Source organism: Bufo bufo, chromosome 3 (genome assembly GCF_905171765.1).
Source record: "Bufo bufo chromosome 3, aBufBuf1.1, whole genome shotgun sequence".
Taxonomy (NCBI): Eukaryota; Metazoa; Chordata; class Amphibia; order Anura; family Bufonidae; genus Bufo; species Bufo bufo.
The window spans coordinates 310,362,987-310,380,843 of record NC_053391.1 but is presented as its reverse complement, the minus strand read 5'-3'; the positions used below and the strand labels follow the sequence as shown (position 1 = coordinate 310,380,843).

At 44.7% G+C, this 17,857-nt stretch overlaps 1 protein-coding gene across 4 annotated transcripts in view; it reads right to left on the bottom strand.

The window, feature by feature from the left end:
* The window catches only part of RPS6KA1 (ribosomal protein S6 kinase A1), a 241,712-nt gene that overhangs the window by 74,709 nt on the left and 149,146 nt on the right, over positions 1-17,857 (bottom strand). For 2 of the 4 annotated variants that reach the window (XM_040424248.1, XM_040424250.1), the window contains exon 4: positions 2,682-2,798. In XM_040424248.1, coding sequence (XP_040280182.1) covers positions 2,682-2,798 — 117 coding nt within the window. Of the gene's footprint in view, positions 1-2,681; positions 2,799-3,258; positions 3,483-6,414; positions 6,574-17,857 lie in introns of those variants that run through there. The other 2 variants (XM_040424251.1, XM_040424249.1) reach the window with 2 other exon arrangements.

The window sequence follows — 17,857 nt, the reverse complement described above, 5'->3', positions numbered from 1 at the left end:
GTCCCTAACACTAGTTCCTACCTGTTTATGGGCCATGACAGCCACACAAAGTCCAGGGAATGCAGGTCAGCATGCAAGCCAAGCACACTCTGCTTTTAACCCCGTCCGGTGCCATTACAGCTTTCATCGGATCCAGGGATGCAAGTACCAACATGCACGCTGAGCCCACCATATACTTCTCCTGGAGCCATGCTGACCTGCATTCCCTGGACTTTGTGTGGCTGTCATGGCCCACAAACAGGTAGGAACTAGTGTTAGGGACCACTCAAATGAGGCGACCTTGACGTGGTGAGTGGCTTATTACGCTTTGGCCAAAATGTACACCAATGTCTCATCCAGCATGGAGGCAGGGCAGAATGCTGGATATAGAGTGCTATCGCATTTGCATTTTCCGTTTGTATATGTATTTCGCCATAGTGATGTGCACCTACATACAGGTTGTGCGGACTCAACCCCCCACAGGTTTAAAAATAGTTTGCCGGCGGCACATCATGCCCTCTAATCACGCTCTTCTGCCAGTAAATAATGATTCTCTATGGGGACAAGAGATGGCATTGGCTATAGCTCCTCCTCATACTTTGGTCACTGCATGTAATAACAGCAGTCTTCTCCGCTGACAAGCAGGTGATTGCCAGGAAGCCTTCCCAACAAATAGTCTACATGATCTGCTGGTGTAATACCAGCCTTAGGCCTCATGCACACGACCGTTGTGTGCATCCGCGTCCGTGGTTCCGTTTTCAGTTTTTTTTCGGGGACCCATTGACTTTCAATGGGTCCGTGGAAAAATCGGAAAATGCACCGTTTGGCAGCCGCATCCGTGATCAGTGTTTCCTGTCCATCAAAAAAATATGACCTGTCCTATTTTTTTGACGGACAACGGTTCACGGACCCATTCAAGTCAATGGGTCCGTGAAAAAACAAGGACAATGCGCCGCACAGACCTTTCACTTACCAGTAGGAGGAGCGCCCGGCCGGTCACAGACATCGCAGGTAAGTATAATGCTTCTATTGCTAAGAAACCATGGCAGCCAGGACTGCAGTAGCATCCGATCGGAACTCTCCGCTGCCACCAATGATGGGGAAGGTGATTTTAATTAGGGGGGGGGGGGGGATAGGGGAGGCCGCACATGGGGAAGGGGGGGAGAGGGGAGCCCGCACTGGCCACCAATGATGGGGGAAGGTGATTTTAATTAAAGGGGGGGGGGGCCCGCACTGGCCACCAATGATGGGGGGGTGATTTTAATTAGGGAGGGAGGGGGGGCCGCACTGGCCACCAATGAATTTAAAACTGGGGAGGGAGGGGGTCTGCCCTCTCCTGCCTGGCAGCACCTGATCTCTTACAAGGGGCTATGATACGCACAATTAACCCCTCAGGTGCGGCACCTGAGGGGTTAATTGTGCGGATCACAGCCCCCTGTAAGAGATCGGGTGCTGCCAGGCAGCAGGGGGCAGTTATCACACAGTTCATATTATATTCTAACTTGAAGCGTCCCCATCACTATGGGAACGCCTCTGTGTGCGAATATACTGTCGGATCTGAGTTTCACGATCTAACTCAAATCCGATGGTATATTCTAACATAGAGGCGTTCCCATGGTGATGGGGACGCTTCAAGTTAAAATATACCATCGGATTGGAGAAAACTCTGATCCGATGGTATAATAGGGACTCCTGACTTTACATTGAAAGTCAATGGGGGACGGATCAGTTTGCAATTGCACCATATTGTGTCAACGTCACACGGATCCGTCCCCATTGACTTGCATTGTAAGTCAGGACGGATCCGTTTGGCTCCGCACGGCCAGGAGGACACCAAAATGACCTTTTCCTTCATGTCCGTGGATCCTCCAAAAATCAAGAAAGACCCACGGAAGAAAAAACGGTAACGGATCATGGAGCAACGGAAATCCGTTTTGCGGACCGCAAAAAAAAACGGTCGTGTGAATGAGGCCTTAGTTGTGCTTCCTAGTTACATTATAATGGAATTCTTAACATGAATAAATTTAAAGGCAGCCATGCACATTATGTAGGAGTAGGTACATGGTTAAACAACTGCAGCTATACATATTTTAGTCCATATTGGTTGTTACAGTTTTTCAAACTGGCCAATGACAATAATGAGCAGTCTTCGTCTGCGTACATTCTTCTACTGAAAGTTCTCTTACGGACTAGATACGATCGGAAAACAAGTTTAAAGCACAGCAAACTTCTTTCTAAATGATGATGTACTGTCAGTTGGCTAAAAACAATGATTTGTTGTTAAAGGGGTATTCCCATCTGGGACATTTATGGCATTGCTAGGATATGCCTGAAGGTTGCAGGTCCCACCTCTGGGGTTCCAAAGTAAAGGGATAGCAAGCCCCATTCATAACTAAAGGACTTACAAAAATAGCATAGCACTGGCAGTTACTTGTGGTACTCCCATAGCAGTGAAGGGAGAGGATGCAGGCATACGAGGTGTGCTCTACATTCACTTCCATTCTTAAGGTAGGATTGGGTCCCAGAAGTGAGACCCGAAGCTATTGGACAATCTAGCAATAGGCCATAAATGTTCCAGTTGGGCCTGCCCCTTTAAATTTCACCCGACAAACAAATGGTTTGTCGAAATGATCCATTTTGATTAGCTTTAGACTAATGTGTATGGCTATCTTTAGAATTTACTAGATGATTCATCTACTCACCTTCCCAAAGGATCCTTGCCCCAGGACTTTCAGCAGGACAAAGTGTGATTGATCAGCCTTCTCAGATCCTTCCTTGACGAGGTGTGTAATGGGGATTTCCTTCACTACCACTTCATCCTGTTGAGAACAGAAATAAAAACATCAAACTTTAGTGTATGGTTTTTAAGAAAAGGCAATGTATGATACAGTTAGCTTTTATAGTATTTTCTTGACAATTTCTCAAGAGTCTTTAAGACCACTGTACTGTATATGTGTGCGCGATTGGACAGACAAAATGGACAAATCTCGGCTATATATGCATTTTAATAAAGATTTGCTTATTTCGAATTTGATCCTGTATTAATACAAAGTAAAACATTTTCAGACAAAACAGAAAAAGAAAAACCTCAAAATAGTACATTTAAGCAGCACACACCCCTCTCATCACACAGGAAGTGGTAAAAGCATCAGGCAGAACATCATATGAATACAATTCTTATGCCACTATAAAAAAAATAAAAAATAAAACACAATTGCCTTTGCACATGTTAGTCCAAACAGTAGTGCCTATGGGATGCTACAACTAGTGCCTACTGACCAAACTGCCCAGGTGTTCTGTATCTGGAACTGGAGGACATCGAGATTTGTCCTTGTGTTTTTTCTGGATCCAAAGCGAAAAAAGTGTCCGAAATCCAGGAATCCGAATCTCCTTCTCCATGGGGCTCAATGCCCACATAGAGAAGATGGCAATTGAACGCTAACGAGTGAGATACTGGACTACCAAATCCAAATGATGTTATCTGTCACCTCCTCAGCTGCTTTCTGCAGAAACTGAAAGCCTGTGTGATACAGCTATTAAACTTCCTCTGTTAACCTCAATACCAAAATACATTGTGAACCAATGGGTAGGACACAGAGCACCAAGCAGTCTCCTGTAGTACAATAGAGAAGCAGCAGCAGCACCTCAATGCATGATCTCAGCCTTAGAAGGGATGTCCCCATAAAACATAAAAGCTGCCATATATTAAATCAGAAGTTAGAGTAATAGCCAAAAATTTACAAGAGATATTGCCTTTTTTATTCAGATTTTTATTAAACAAATAATAAAAAAACGTATCCATGCGATCATTTCTTAAAGGCATAGTGGCATTAGGAAAAAAATTATACTCTTCTCTACTTTTCCCTGTCCCCCACTCCAACAGACATGTCCCTGCTGGTCGACTCTCTCAAATAACAAGAACTCTGCCAATCACTGGCTACAACGGTGACCAGCCTCCTCCTGGTAGGATGGCATGATTGTCAAAGATGTGATGTGTGATGAGGGAATAGAGGTGAGGCCCCACTGAATGGAGGTACAATGAGAGAAGGCTACTACAAAGTGGCTCTGGGTTGGCGTTGCAGCAATGGGGCTCCTGTCCTGCGCTAGAGAATGGAATAAACACTTGTTGTAGGGGGAACCATGATTTGAGTGAGCTATGTCTACACCAATCCATTATACTACAAAACAAAAAGGAACCCAGCAAAGTTGATACCCTCATGGAGGGGAGAGAGATGATGACCAGTATACAAATAAACAGTGTGTGGTTCACATATCTAAATCTGCACCATAGTAGATTTAGGCCTCTTTCACGCGAGCGTGGCAGATTGGCTCCGGTTCAGAGTGCGTTCAGTAAAAATCTCGCACCATTTTGCAAGCAAGTTCAGGTCAGTTTTGTCTGCGATTGCGTTCAGTTGTTTCCGCGCGGGTGCAATGCATTTTAAGGCGTTTTTCACGAGCGTGATAAACAAATGAAGGTTTACAAAAAACATCTCTTAGCAGCCATCAGTAAAAAACGCATTGTATCCGCACGTGCTTCCGAATGCAATGCGTTTTTCACTGAAGCCCCATTCACTTCTATGGGGCCAGGTCTGCATGAAAAACGCAGAATATAAAACATGTTGCGTATTTCACTCAATGCAGAACTGATGCGTGAAGAAAAAAAAAAAAAAGGGTCATGTACACAGACCCATTGAAATTAATGGGTCAGGATTCAGTGCTGGTGCTATGCGTTCACGTCATACATTGCACGCGCAGGAAAACTCGCTCGTGTGAAAGGGGAGTTACTGCGCAGGTTTTAGCCAGCTGTTCAAGTAATTGGACAGCTAAATGCCAGGTCGCCCACTATCAGCAACTACAGGGGACCCTGAAGATAAAACAGAAGCAGTTTTGACCACTCAATTAGTCTTGGTGGTCACATGATTGCCAGGATGCCAGTAGCAAGAGGCTGCTGCCTATACTAGAACCAGCATAGCCCTAAAAGTGAGAACTGTAACTGCAGAGGGGCCCAACTCTAGGGGGAAAATCTGCCCTAGAAAAATAAAGAAATAATAAAGTCCTTCAATGGTAATTTTCCCCGGTGTTCTTTTACAGGACAGTCCATAAACACTAACAGTGGGGCTATATTACAAGGGGGAAAAAATGAAAATTTTATGTCAATAAGTTTTCACAATTTTTTTTTTTTTAAACTAAAGCCTAAAAAAAAATCTATTTAAAAAAAAAAGCATTACCTATGTGTCTACAAATGATAAAATGGCATTGCTCATGAAAAAGATGATGTTGCTAGTCCAACAAAGTTATAGCTATCCCACATGATAAAAGCTGCTAATCTGTGTCTAGTCCTAAAGGCTTTTGAATGTGAGGCTTCTTTAAGACCAATATGCGTCATTTATCGCTAAAATTATGAGTTTTTGAATAAAAGTCGCATCTATCTGATCTGTCTTTTTAACAATTTACATGACCACAGAAGCAAGCTTAATCTACCGCTACATTTTGTGCCTTTTAAGCCGAACATAAGTTGATGAAGGTGGTGTAATATACGTCAATTTAGCAGCCCTGCCCACTTTTCTGCCATGTTTCATTCTTTCTGGTGAAAAATGAGGAAATAGTTGATATATTTGGTGCAAAGCAAAACGCCATTATTTTTGGTGCATTTTACACCAAAATTCTGCCGCAACATGATTCATAAATGTCCCCCATTGTGTCAACACATTCAGTTAGTGATAAAGAGACAGATGTACCATCAGTTGCAGAAAAGAAAGCAGCTGCAACTTCCTGTCATCACTACTTACAAAAATGGACATTACAACAAATAGAAAAATGCCAATAACTCAATATAGTCGTTACGAAAATATAAATAAATGCGGGCTACTGCTCCAACTTTAGATGTCCCTCATATGACCATTTTACATACTGAGTGCAAATGACCTTATATTTGTCCATATTTCACTTGGATTACGTTAGCACAGACTAAGCGAATGGAGTGGTGACGTCACTCCAAGTCTAGGTGACTCCTTTTCATAGCTCCCTAGCAAGGCTGTTACTTTAACCATGACCCGCCTAGCCCAACAAAATATGCAGATGTGGGAAAGTCAATAGCAGCATCTACGGTATTTCTTCAAGGGGCTACATATTTTACAAACTATATTCCTGTTCTAAGCTTCTACATAAGACACACTTATGATGGAGGTGTAGTAACCCCATGTATATTCAAGGAAGCAAAAAATACAAATAAAAACAAAAAAACAAAATGGAAGGTGTGTGGGATAAAAGCTGGTACTGAAACCTATTAACTAAAAGTCAAACACATGTTTTCTGGCCACGACAGTACTATAGGAAACACAGATCAGAACAGTCATAGGAGAGGAAGAGCAGAAACCACCAAAAGCTGCAGTGGATCGAGTATCCTCTCAGGTACAAACAGCACATAGAACTTGCCTCTTTCATCTTGGTTTTTGGACGGAATATTTGCTTTAACATTTTCGGGGCCACGTTTTTAGTCATCGCTATCGTCCTGTAAGGTCATCTCCCTTGCTGTCTACAATGCACTATGAAAGGGGGGTGGTCAGATAGAGGTGGGTTTTTGTAAAGGGCATAAAAAGGATATCCTTCAGCTACAGAAAAAGAAATGAAGAAAAAGGGAAATATTGCAATTTCCTTAGCAAAAGCAGAAACCACAAAGAGTGGCCGTACAGCTGGTTACAAGAGTAAGAGGTTGCGATAGAGGGAAGTCAAGCTGGGGGATAAGAATTGTAGAGAGAAAACAGAATGTATGTGGCTGATGGGAAATCTCTTCATGTGCCCATGCACACCACATCATTGTCTGGCCTGTGTTCTAATTCCAGTTTAGTACTAAAAGTTGTGAAGGTCACTCATTCAGGCAGTGATGTACATTCCCACCTGGAGTCTGCTAACTGTCATAAGGACAGAAGTGGGGAAATAGTCTACAGGCCAAATCCTAGGTAATCCCAGAAAAAAAAAAAACTATGACGCAGATAAAGAAATGGTAAATACTACACTATGATCTTCAAAGAAACCTCAGAGATTCTAGATGAGTTTTGGTTGCCAAGCTTTGGATATACCTAGCCAACAGCCTACAGACCCTGGTCCTAAGAAGGCTAGTCCATGTACTATATGCAGAATACGCAAGAATGAAGGTTAATAATAAGACTGAGCATGGCATGCAGTAATCATACAAATATAAAGTTGTAAGTAGCACCCCAACCGTTTCTATAGGTCATGCCTTGTATTCCAACAGGCATAAAATTTTCACACTTTCTTCTACTGAAGTACTTGCCTAACCTGCCAAAGAATACAACACTACTGAAGAATGAACAATGCTAAAGGGGGGGGGGGTCTGTCACACTAAACACACTGTACCGATGGGCAGCATGTTGTGTCTACCACAAATAAGCCTTCCCTTTTTGTATCCCGTACCTACACTTGTAATAGGTCACTGAGCATCTGCCGTAAATCCACTCGTGTCTGTTTGGAAAGTCCTATAAATACAGGTCAAAAGCCTTTAGCTTTAGGTATCTGCTGGATTTGAGAATGGAAAAGAGGCAAGAACACACCTTCCATGCACAGTGAAAGCAATAATGCTGACTACAGGAAAACTCGAGACAACCCCCTTCCATATGTCCCTATCAGCTGAAGTTGCAGTCACTAGCAAAGAATACATTGAACTTAAAAGGTTTTTCCCACCCGGACATGTATTTCATATCCTGAACGTCTGGAAACTGCATCGATTGAGTCTCAAGAACTGCTGCTGCTGAGGATGGAGAGGTGGCCACACCTCAGTACTACGGAACCATGGTCTGTTTTTTGCGAGTTGGCGGAACAGGGAGATAGGAGTACTCTCTTCAGTTTCTGAGAAAGTAACGGTGTGATAATCACCTATTTTCAGCCATATTACCAGTCAGACAGTTGAGGCTCTTTCACACAAGCAAGTTTTCTGTCCGAATGTGATGCATCTAGTTAGTCCTGACCCATTCATTACAATGGGTCTGGGTACATGGTTTTTCAAGGATAATCTTTGTGTTCGGGAAACGTGTTTTCCCGGCCCTTCATGAGCGATGGTGCATTTTGAACGGCACAGCCACCGCAGTGATGTTGCTGGTGCCTGAAATATTCAATAACAGAAAGGAGCGTTGTTATTGGTTGGTTTGGGGTCGGTTGCCGAACCATTTGGCACACCGCTCTGAAGCGACGGCACGCAATCTAACTACATGCACACACACCATCTGCACAGGGCAGCTCTAGCAGCAGATGATCCCCACAAATTACAGCACTGGGAGCACTATGCACAGGAACTATAGTAGAGCCCGCCCATTACCAGTTAACATGGCTGCTGATGTGCCTTCAGCTGCTGCTCAGGATGAGCTCAGTAAGTTAGCTCCCATACTTCTGTGGTGAGGGGCACTGTGGGTAGGGTATGATCTCAATGGTATGTGTATTCATCCGTGGCGTGGTGCATGGGCATAGAACAAGCCGTGGCACTGCAGCCTCCAGTGTGTGTATTCTATGAGGAGAGGGCGCTTCTCTGGCACTGCTATTCTGAAGAAGGCCTCTACATGTGGAGGGCAGTGGGGTTAGTGAGGGACAGGCAGTGGCAAAAAGACCTGTGCCCTTCTGTGTTTCCCGAGCCTGTCTGCAGTATTTAGGCTGGAAGTGAGAGCACAGTCTGGAGCTAGTCACTCTCCATAGTGCTGGTTCGCTCCCATGTTACAGGTTACCGTATTTTTTGCTTTATAAGACGCACTTAGATTTTATGAGGATGAAAATAAGAAAAAAAAAATTGTTTGAACGAAAAGGTGTGCTTTTGGTGGGTTTTGAACTAATGGTGGTCTGTGGATGACACACTTATGGGGGGGGGATCTGTGGATGACGCACTGTTATAGGGGGGGGATCTATGGATGACGCACTGTTATAGGGGGGGGATCTATGGATGACACACTGTTATAGGGGGGGATCTATGGATGACGCACTGTTATAGGGGGGGGGGGGGATCTATGGATGACACACTGTTATAGGGGGGGGGATCTATGGATGATACACTGCTATGGGGGATGTGTGGGGGGGGGGGGGACAACAACACACATATAGCATCTTATGTAATGGGGGTCACTATTCACACATACTGTGACCAGCATAAGATGATCCCTGTGTGAATAGTGACCCCCATTACACCCACTCACAGCAGTCTTTAAGGGTAAAATGTTTTTATGTAAAGCTCCAGCAATGTTTCTGTTTTCGTCTGTAACAGTAATCACTATCAAAGTAGCGGTCGGTCCGGCAGCATAACGCAACTCCCTCAGTCACTCCTGCCAGATTCATTAATGAAATGGGAAGAGCATGATCGAGTGAGTGACGTCACACGCCAACCGGACCGCTGCTTTGATAGTGAGTACTATTACAGAAGAAAGCAGAGCCATTGCTGGAGCATTACATAAAAAGATTTTACACATAAAGACTGCTGTGAGCGGGGCCCGGTGTAATGGAGTATAGTGACTGCACTGGGCCCTGCCGCAAGTTAAACAGCAGTTGCCAGCCTCCAGCACCTCCTCCCTTCCCGCTGATACATCGCAGGCCACGGTGTGCAGCATAGGCAGCCGGTGATGTATCAGTGTCAGACATTTAAAAAGCGCACCATTTGCTTTATAAGACACACTGGGGGGGAAGGGGGAGTGCGTCTTATATAGCGAAAAATACGGTGTGTGTGTGTGTGTGTGTGTGTGTGTGTATATAACAGTCACAGGATTCACTGGTGTGGACAAGGAGAAGGCCCCAGTGCTAATGGAGTCTCAGAGCACCCAAAGATGCCTGTAGCTCCCATGGATCTCTGTGTAGCCGTATGCCACTTGTAACCACAAGGCTGCTGTGGCCTACCCATTCTCTCTGTCAGGGAAGCCTTCACTTTTTTGACTAACCTGTGTGACTTGTGTCTTAAAGAGGTTGTCGGAGTTAGAAACATTCAAAGGACAAAAAACTAACTAGGCAAATGTAAGAGCTTTACAATGCACTTACTTTATCTCCAGTGGCTGCTTTCTCAGATTTCACTGAGGGTCATATGACCTGTGATGTCAGCTTCTCTACCGGCACTGATTATGTTTCGTGCACAATCCTGAGAGAGCAGATATGTGCCTGCACATGAGATGTCACTGTGCTGGCCACACATCCCTGCTCTGGCTGAGCTGCTGCTCCCTGCCCTGTGTCTCCCTCCCACTGGATTCTTCAGGAAAGAATAACCCCTTCTGCAGAGCATTGCACAAGAACAGGTAGGGGAAAGATCCTGTGTATCAGCAGTGTCATTGCACAGCTGGGACTTTTAGTTCTACACATACAACATGCTGCTGAGTCTCCCAGCAGGCAGAAATTTCACTCAGGGCAACACTTTTATTCACTCCCTTTACAGAGCACAGGGAGGGGCACAAATATTCATGAGGAAAACCTCAGAGATTGTTGTTATTGCAGGTAAACAAAGGGCCAGAAGAGAACCAGGGAAATGAGGAAATTGATTTTTTTTTGCCTAAAGCTTGTTTAGCTTAGTTATATATTGCTGACCATCAGATGTACAGTGCTATATATAGGGGACAATCCCTTTAAATACCAGTGATAAAGTATAGAGATGATTCACCCTACTGGACCGTACTTTATCATTTGGCTATAATAGCCTGATGTTATTTAGACCAGTAATGGTTCCCCTGTAAAAATACCCACCTCTTAGGGCGCATTCACACCACTGCTGCAAACAAAAATAACGGAATTGCTGGATCAGGCACATAACTGACAAGAACAGAGTTGAATAGACTCCATTTGGCATAATTAAGTCCGTTCAGGATCTTGTCTTTTTACCAGACAAAAAAAGTCCTGCGTATAAGGATTTTTTGGCCAGTCTTTTTGACAGAATCTGTGTGAGAGGCCCCGAACAGAGCCTCCAACACAGATGTGAACAAGCCCTTAAAGAGGACCTTTCACTAGAATAGAAAATCTAAACTAAGTATACAAACATGGAGAGCGGCGCCCAGGGATCTCCCTGCACTTACTATTATCCCTGGGCGCCGCTCCGTTCTCCTGGTATAGCCTCCGGTATCTTCGGTCACTAAGTTATGGTAGGCGGAGTCTGCCCTTGTTCTGCTGTAGCGCTGAACAATCGCAGCGCAGAGCTCACAGCCTGGGAGAAAATAACCTCCCAGGCTATGAGCTCTGCGCTGCGATTGGCCAGAGCTACAGCAGAACAAGGGCAGACTCCGCCTACCATAACTTAGTGACCGAAATCTCCGCCTACCATAACTTAGTGACCGAAGATACCGGAGGGCATAGCGGGAGAACGGAGCGACGCCCAGGGATAATAGTAAGTGCATTGAGATCCCCGGGCGCCGCTCTCCATGTCTGTATACTTAGTTTAGATTTTCTATTCTAGTGAAAGGTCCTCTTTAATATTACCTAGGCCAGGGATGGCCAACCTGAGGCTCTCCAGCTGTTGCAAAACTACAACTCCCAGCATGCTCAGACTGCCTACAGCAGGGCATGGTGGGAGTTGTAGTTTTACAACAGCTGGAGAGCCGCAGGTTGGCCATGCCTGACCTAGGCCTTATTATTTATGTATTATTGCAAATTTCTTACTCCTCCTCAGCTAAAAATACTTTTACCATTTTTGAGGAGTATTTTTACTCTTCCAGAAGAAAAATTAATGTAGTGTGACCCAGGGTGGATTTGATTTAAATCAAAATGATTTAAATCACTAGTCAGTAAGGCTTGATTTAAATCATAGTTTTCTACATAAAGACTAATTCTTGCTGGTATAACTTATAATATGCAAGTAGATGAAGATTTAAACAACTTTTCATATTAGTTTGATTAGGTTGATTCTGCATTCATAGGTTTGTAGAACTTAGGATTAAGGTATATTTCTCAACTCTGTTCATGTTATAACATTTTTGCTGTGAAGAAGAGGCATGTGATCTCTGCTGAGTCAAAAGTAAACCAAGCATCTGTGATAATATCTTGTAGGCAGAGAAACTGCCCAATAATCTTACAAAAACCTCTGGAAGAGCATGACATTGTGAATGAATTAATGGAATTTATTTACCAAAAAAATTACACATATAGAAACATAGAATGTGTCGGCAGATAAGAACCATTCGGCCCATCTAGTCTGCCCAATATACTAAATACTATGGATAGCCCCTGGCCATATCTTATATGAAGGATGGCCTTATGCCTATCTCATGCATGCTTAAACTCCTTCACTGTATTTGCAGCTACCACTTCTGCAGGAAGGCTATTCCATGCATCCACTACTCTCTCAGTAAAGTAATACTTCCTGATATTACTTTTAAACCTTTGCCCATCTAATTTAAAACTATGTCCTCTTGTAGCAGTTTTTCTTCTTTTAAATATTCTCTCCTCTTTTACCTTGTTGATTCCCTTTATGTATTTAAAAGTTTCTATCATATCCCCTCTGTCTCGTCTTTCTTCCAAGCTATACATGTTAAGGTCCTTTAATCTTTCCTGGTAAGTTTTATCCTGCAATCCATGTAACAGTTTAGTAGCTTTTCTCTGAACTCTCTCTAAAGTGTCGATATCCTTCTGGAGATATGGTCTCCAGTACTGCACACAATACTCCAAATGAGGTCTCACTAGTGCTCTGTAGAGCGGCATGAGCACCTCCCTCTGTCTACTGGTAATTCCTCTCCCTATACACCCAAGAATTCTGCTAGCATTTCCTGCTGCTCTGACATTGTCTGCCTACCTTTAAGTCTTCTGAAATAATGACCCCTAAATCCCTTTCCTCAGATACTGAGGTTAGGACTGTATCACTGATTTTATATTCTGCTCTTGGGTTTTTATGCCCCCGGTGCATTATCTTGCACTTATCAACATAAAATTTTAGTTGCCAGATTTTTGACCATTCCTCTAGTTTTCCTAAATCCTTTTCCATTTGGTGTATCCCTCCAGGAACATCAACCCTGTTACAAATCTTTGTGTCATCAGCAAAAAGACACACCTTACCATCAAGGCCTTCTGCAATTTCGCTGATAAAGATATTAAACAATATGGGTCCCAGAACAGATCCCTGAGGTACCCCACTGGTAACAAGACCATGGTCTGAATATACTCCATTGACTACAACCCTCTGTTGTCTGTCCCTCAGCCACTGCCTAATCCATTCAACAATATGGGAGTCTACGTACAGCCTTATTGTACATAATTAAAAAACTAATCTTTATTTCACGATGGAATAACCTTTGGATGGTAATATATTTTCCTCAAAAAGCATTTTATATAAAAAAAAAATCCGATTTAAATTAAAAAAAATCCGATTTTTTTGATTTTTTTAAAAAAAATAATTGATTTTTATCCACCCTGGTGTGACCTCTGGTCTCAAAATCATTTTGAAAGCAAAGCAACTGACAGATCAGAACCTTAACCCTAATTTACAAAAAAGGTATTTTTTAACCCCTTCAGGACCCAAGCCATTTTTCACTTTAGTCTAATTTTATAAATCTGATATGTGTCACTTTATGTGGTAAGAACTTTGGAATGCTTTTACTTATCCAAGCCATTCTGAGAAAGTTTTTTTCAGGACACATTGTACTTTATGTTAACAGGTGAATTTGAGCCAATATGTTTTACCTTTATTTATAATAAATAAAAAAAAAATCTTCAAAACAAGACTTTAAAGGGTTTCTGTCACCCTGCAAAACTCATTTTTTTTTTTTTTTGGATAGTTAGATTCCTCATAGTGCGATATAGGAGAATATAATGCTCTTACTTACTTTCATGCGGCCGATTCTTTATAAAACGAACTTTTATAATATGTAAATGAGGGCTCTACCAGCAAGTAGGGCGTCTACTTGCTGGTAGCTGCTGCAGAAATCCGCCCCCTCGCTGTGTTGATTGACAGGGCCAGCCGTGATCTCCTCCTCCGGCCGGCCCTGTCAGTAATTCAAAAATCACGCGCCTCGCGTCATTCGGCGCAGGCGCTCTGAGATGAGGAGGCTCGTATCCTCAGCACTCCCTCAGTGCGCCTGCGCCGATGACATCACCGAAAGAGAAGACGTCATCGGCGCAGGCGCACTGAGGGAGTGCTGAGGAGACGAGCCTCCTCATCTCAGAGCGCCTGCGATTTTTGAATTACTGACAGGGCCGGCCGGAGGAGGAGATCACGGCTGGCCCTGTCAATCAACACGGCGAGGGGGCGGATTTCTGCAGCAGCTACCAGCAAGTAGACGCCCTACTTGCTGGTAGAGCCCTCATTTACATATTATAAAAGTTCGTTTTATAAAGAATCGGCCGCATGAAAGTAAGTAAGAGCATTATATTCTGCTATATCGCACTATGAGCAATCTAACTATCCAAAAAAAAAAATAATGAGTTTTGCAGGGTGACAGAAACCCTTTAACCACCTCCGGACCGCCTAACGCAGATTCGCGTTCCGGAGGTGGCAGCGCTGCGCACAGTCACGCATATACGCGTCATCTCGCGAGACGCAAGATTTCGCTCCAAGCCGGCCCGCGCATGCGCATCGCGGGCCGGCAAAAGTTAAAGAACAAGTTCGTCACCAGCCTGCCAGCAACGATCATTGGCTGGCAGGCTGGCGATTTTTAAAAAATCCAATCACAAGCCATATAACAGATCATATTAGTAAATATGATCTGTTATATGGCTTCTCTGCTCCTGTGCTGGTCCTTTTCGTCGGTTGGATCCAGCACAGGAGCAGACTGAACTGTGAGTAGCACCAACACTACACCTTAGCCCCAGATCACCCCCCTGCACCCCAATTAACCCTTTGATCACCCCTTTGATCGCCCCTGTCAATCACCAGTGAAAGGAAAAAAAGTGATCAGTGTAAACTGTCACTTTTTTTTTTTCACTAGTATTGGCTGTTAGGTTTTAGGAATAGTTTAGGCCCCTTGGTTAGGTAGTTAGCGTCAGTTAGCGCCCACCCCACCGCACCGCAGTCACTTTTATTCGCTGAATAGCGTATCGCTAATCAGCATTTGTACTTTTATAGTATCTGTAAGTGATCAAAACTGATCACGGTCAGATCTATAATAGTATTAGTGTCACTTTAGTTCGCCCTCCACCCAAAACGCAGTGTTTGCCCGATCAGGCCTGATCGGTCGCCCACACGTGCGTTCACCCACGCCCGCCCCACCGCAGTGACAAAAAAAATATATTTTTTGATCACTGCACATTCATTTTACACGCACTGCGGCGATAAAAAAATCAGTTTTGATATTTTTTATCAACCGCAGCGGCCTCCGGTACTTCGCTAGCCTCCCCTTTGTAAGACAGGTTTGCTTTTTTTCTTGGGTAGTCTCAGGGAATACCCCTAAATTTAGTAGTCCAAAATGTCAAACAGGGGGTATTCTTCTGAAGAGGCCTACAGGATTCTGACCCAGTCGGATGAGGAGTGGGAACCCTCATCTGATGAATCTAGCGGGTCAGAATATGAACCTGTGGAAAGCAGTGGCTCTCTGACCCAAAGTTCGGACGAGGAGGTGGAGGTCCCTGGCAGCACCAGGCGTACCCGGCCCCATGTCGCTAGACCACAGGTTATGCAGGATCCGCTTCAAGAGCAGCAGAGTGGGGCTGTCGCTGCCGGATCACGTGGTGAGGCATACACCAGCAGCGCAGCCCTCCCTGGACCTAGTACCAGCACTGCCGTACAACATGGTGACGTGGCGAGCACCAGAAGGGCAGTTGAAGCTGGTACGGTGGCACGTGCACTAGTTACCCCGTCGCAGCCACCGCAAAGACAGGCCCGTAGAGCCCCTAGAATCCCTGAGGTGCTGGCAAACCCTGATTGGCAGTCACCAACTTCAGCCGCACCTGTAGTTCCCCCTTTCACCGCCCAGTCTGGAGTTCGGGTTGAGACGGCTCAAATCGGTTCGGCCCTGGGATTTTTTGAGCTGTTCTTGACTGCGGAGCTCTTGGACTTAGTCGTGGCAGAGACCAACCAGTATGCCACACAATTTATATCCGCCAACCCGGGAAGCTTTTATGCCCAGCCTTTCCGGTGGAAACCAGTCCAAGTTTCCGAAATTAAAATTTTTTTGGGCCTTCTCCTCAACATGGGCCTGACAAAAAAGCATGAATTGCGGTCATATTGGTCAACGCACCCGATTCATCACATGCCCATGTTCTCTGCTGCTATGTCCAGGGCACGATTTGAGGCCATCCTCCGTTTCCTGCATTTTAGCGACAACACCACCTCCCGTCCCAGAGGCCACCCAGCTTTTGACCGGCTCCACAAAATTCGGCCCCTCATAGACCATTTCAACCAGAAATTTGCAGATTTGTATACCCCCGAGCAAAACATCTGCGTAGACGAGTCCCTAATACATTTTACCGGGCGCCTTGGCTTCAAACAGTACATCCCAAGCAAGCGTGCCCGGTATGGGGTCAAATTGTATAAGCTCTGTGAAAGGGCCACAGGCTATACCCACAAATTTCGTGTCTATGAGGGAAAAGATCAGACCCTGGAGCCGGTCGGTTGCCCTGACTACCTGGGGAGCAGTGGGAAGACAGTCTGGGACTTGGTGTCACCCTTATTCGGCAAGGGGTACCATCTTTATGTGGACAATTTTTACACAAGTGTGGCCCTCTTTAGGCATTTGTTTCTAGAACGGATTTGCGCCTGTGGCACCGCGCGAACTAGTCGCGTGGGCTTCCCCCAACGGCTTGTAACCACCCGTCTTGCAAGGGGGGAGAGGGCTGCCTTGTGTAACGAAGAACTGCTCGCGGTGAAATGGAGAGACAAGCGTGACGTTTACATGCTCTCCTCCATTCACGCAGACACGACAATCCAAATTGAGCGAGCAACCCGTGTCATTGAAAAGCCCCTCTGTGTCCACGACTATAATGCGCTCATGGGAGGGGTGGACTTCAATGACCAGATGTTGTCTCCGTATTTAGTTTCCCGCAGAACCAGACGCTGGTATAAGAAGGTGTCTGTATATTTAATTCAATTGGCGCTGTACAATAGTTTTGTTCTCTACAGTAAGGCTGGGAGAACACGATCTTTCCTCAAATTCCAGGAAGAGATCATCGAGAACCTCCTTTACCCAGGAGGTTCCGTGGCCCCATCCCCCAGTGTAGTTAGCCGTCTACACGAGCGACATTTCCCCAGTGTCGTTCCTGGTACCTCAACCCAACCGTCACCCCGAAAAAGATGTCGTGTCTGTAGCAGGAGTGGAATAAGGCGTGACACCCGCTATTTCTGTCCTGACTGTGCTGACCACCCTGCCCTATGCTATGGAGAGTGTTTCCGGAAGTACCACACACAGGTACACCTAGCATAGGGATTGCATCTCACAGGACAGGCACACAGGGCTATTAGGGCCCTTTTACTCTCAGCTGCTGCAAACCTCTCCTTTCACCTGGGATAAAGTGCATAACGTACTTCGCCACATCTTTGGGCGATTTGCGCTTTGCACATTGTCCCATGGGGAAGGAGAGGTTTGTTCTATAAAGGTAAAAAAAACTAAACAAAAAAAAAATTACCGGTAAGTAAAAAAGTTTAAAAAGTTTAAAAAAGTTAATATGTTCTGTTCTAAAGTTAATAAAGTTATTGCTTTGCGGCCTGGTTTTTTCTTTTTTGTTTTGTTTTTTTTACCTTCCAGGTGGACCAACCGATCGACCAGCTGCAGCACTGATGTGCATTCGGACAGAAGCATTGTGCTGCTGTCAGATTACACGCAAGTCGGTGTATGCGGCGCTGCAGGACGAGATTTCTCCTCAGCAGTAAAAGATATGTTTGCCGAGGCATATGAGCTGAGGAGGTGGCGGTGTTCATATACTTTGGCAAACACTTTGTATATATAAAAAAAAAAATCCCGGCAATGATTTATTCATCCACATCGATTGATGT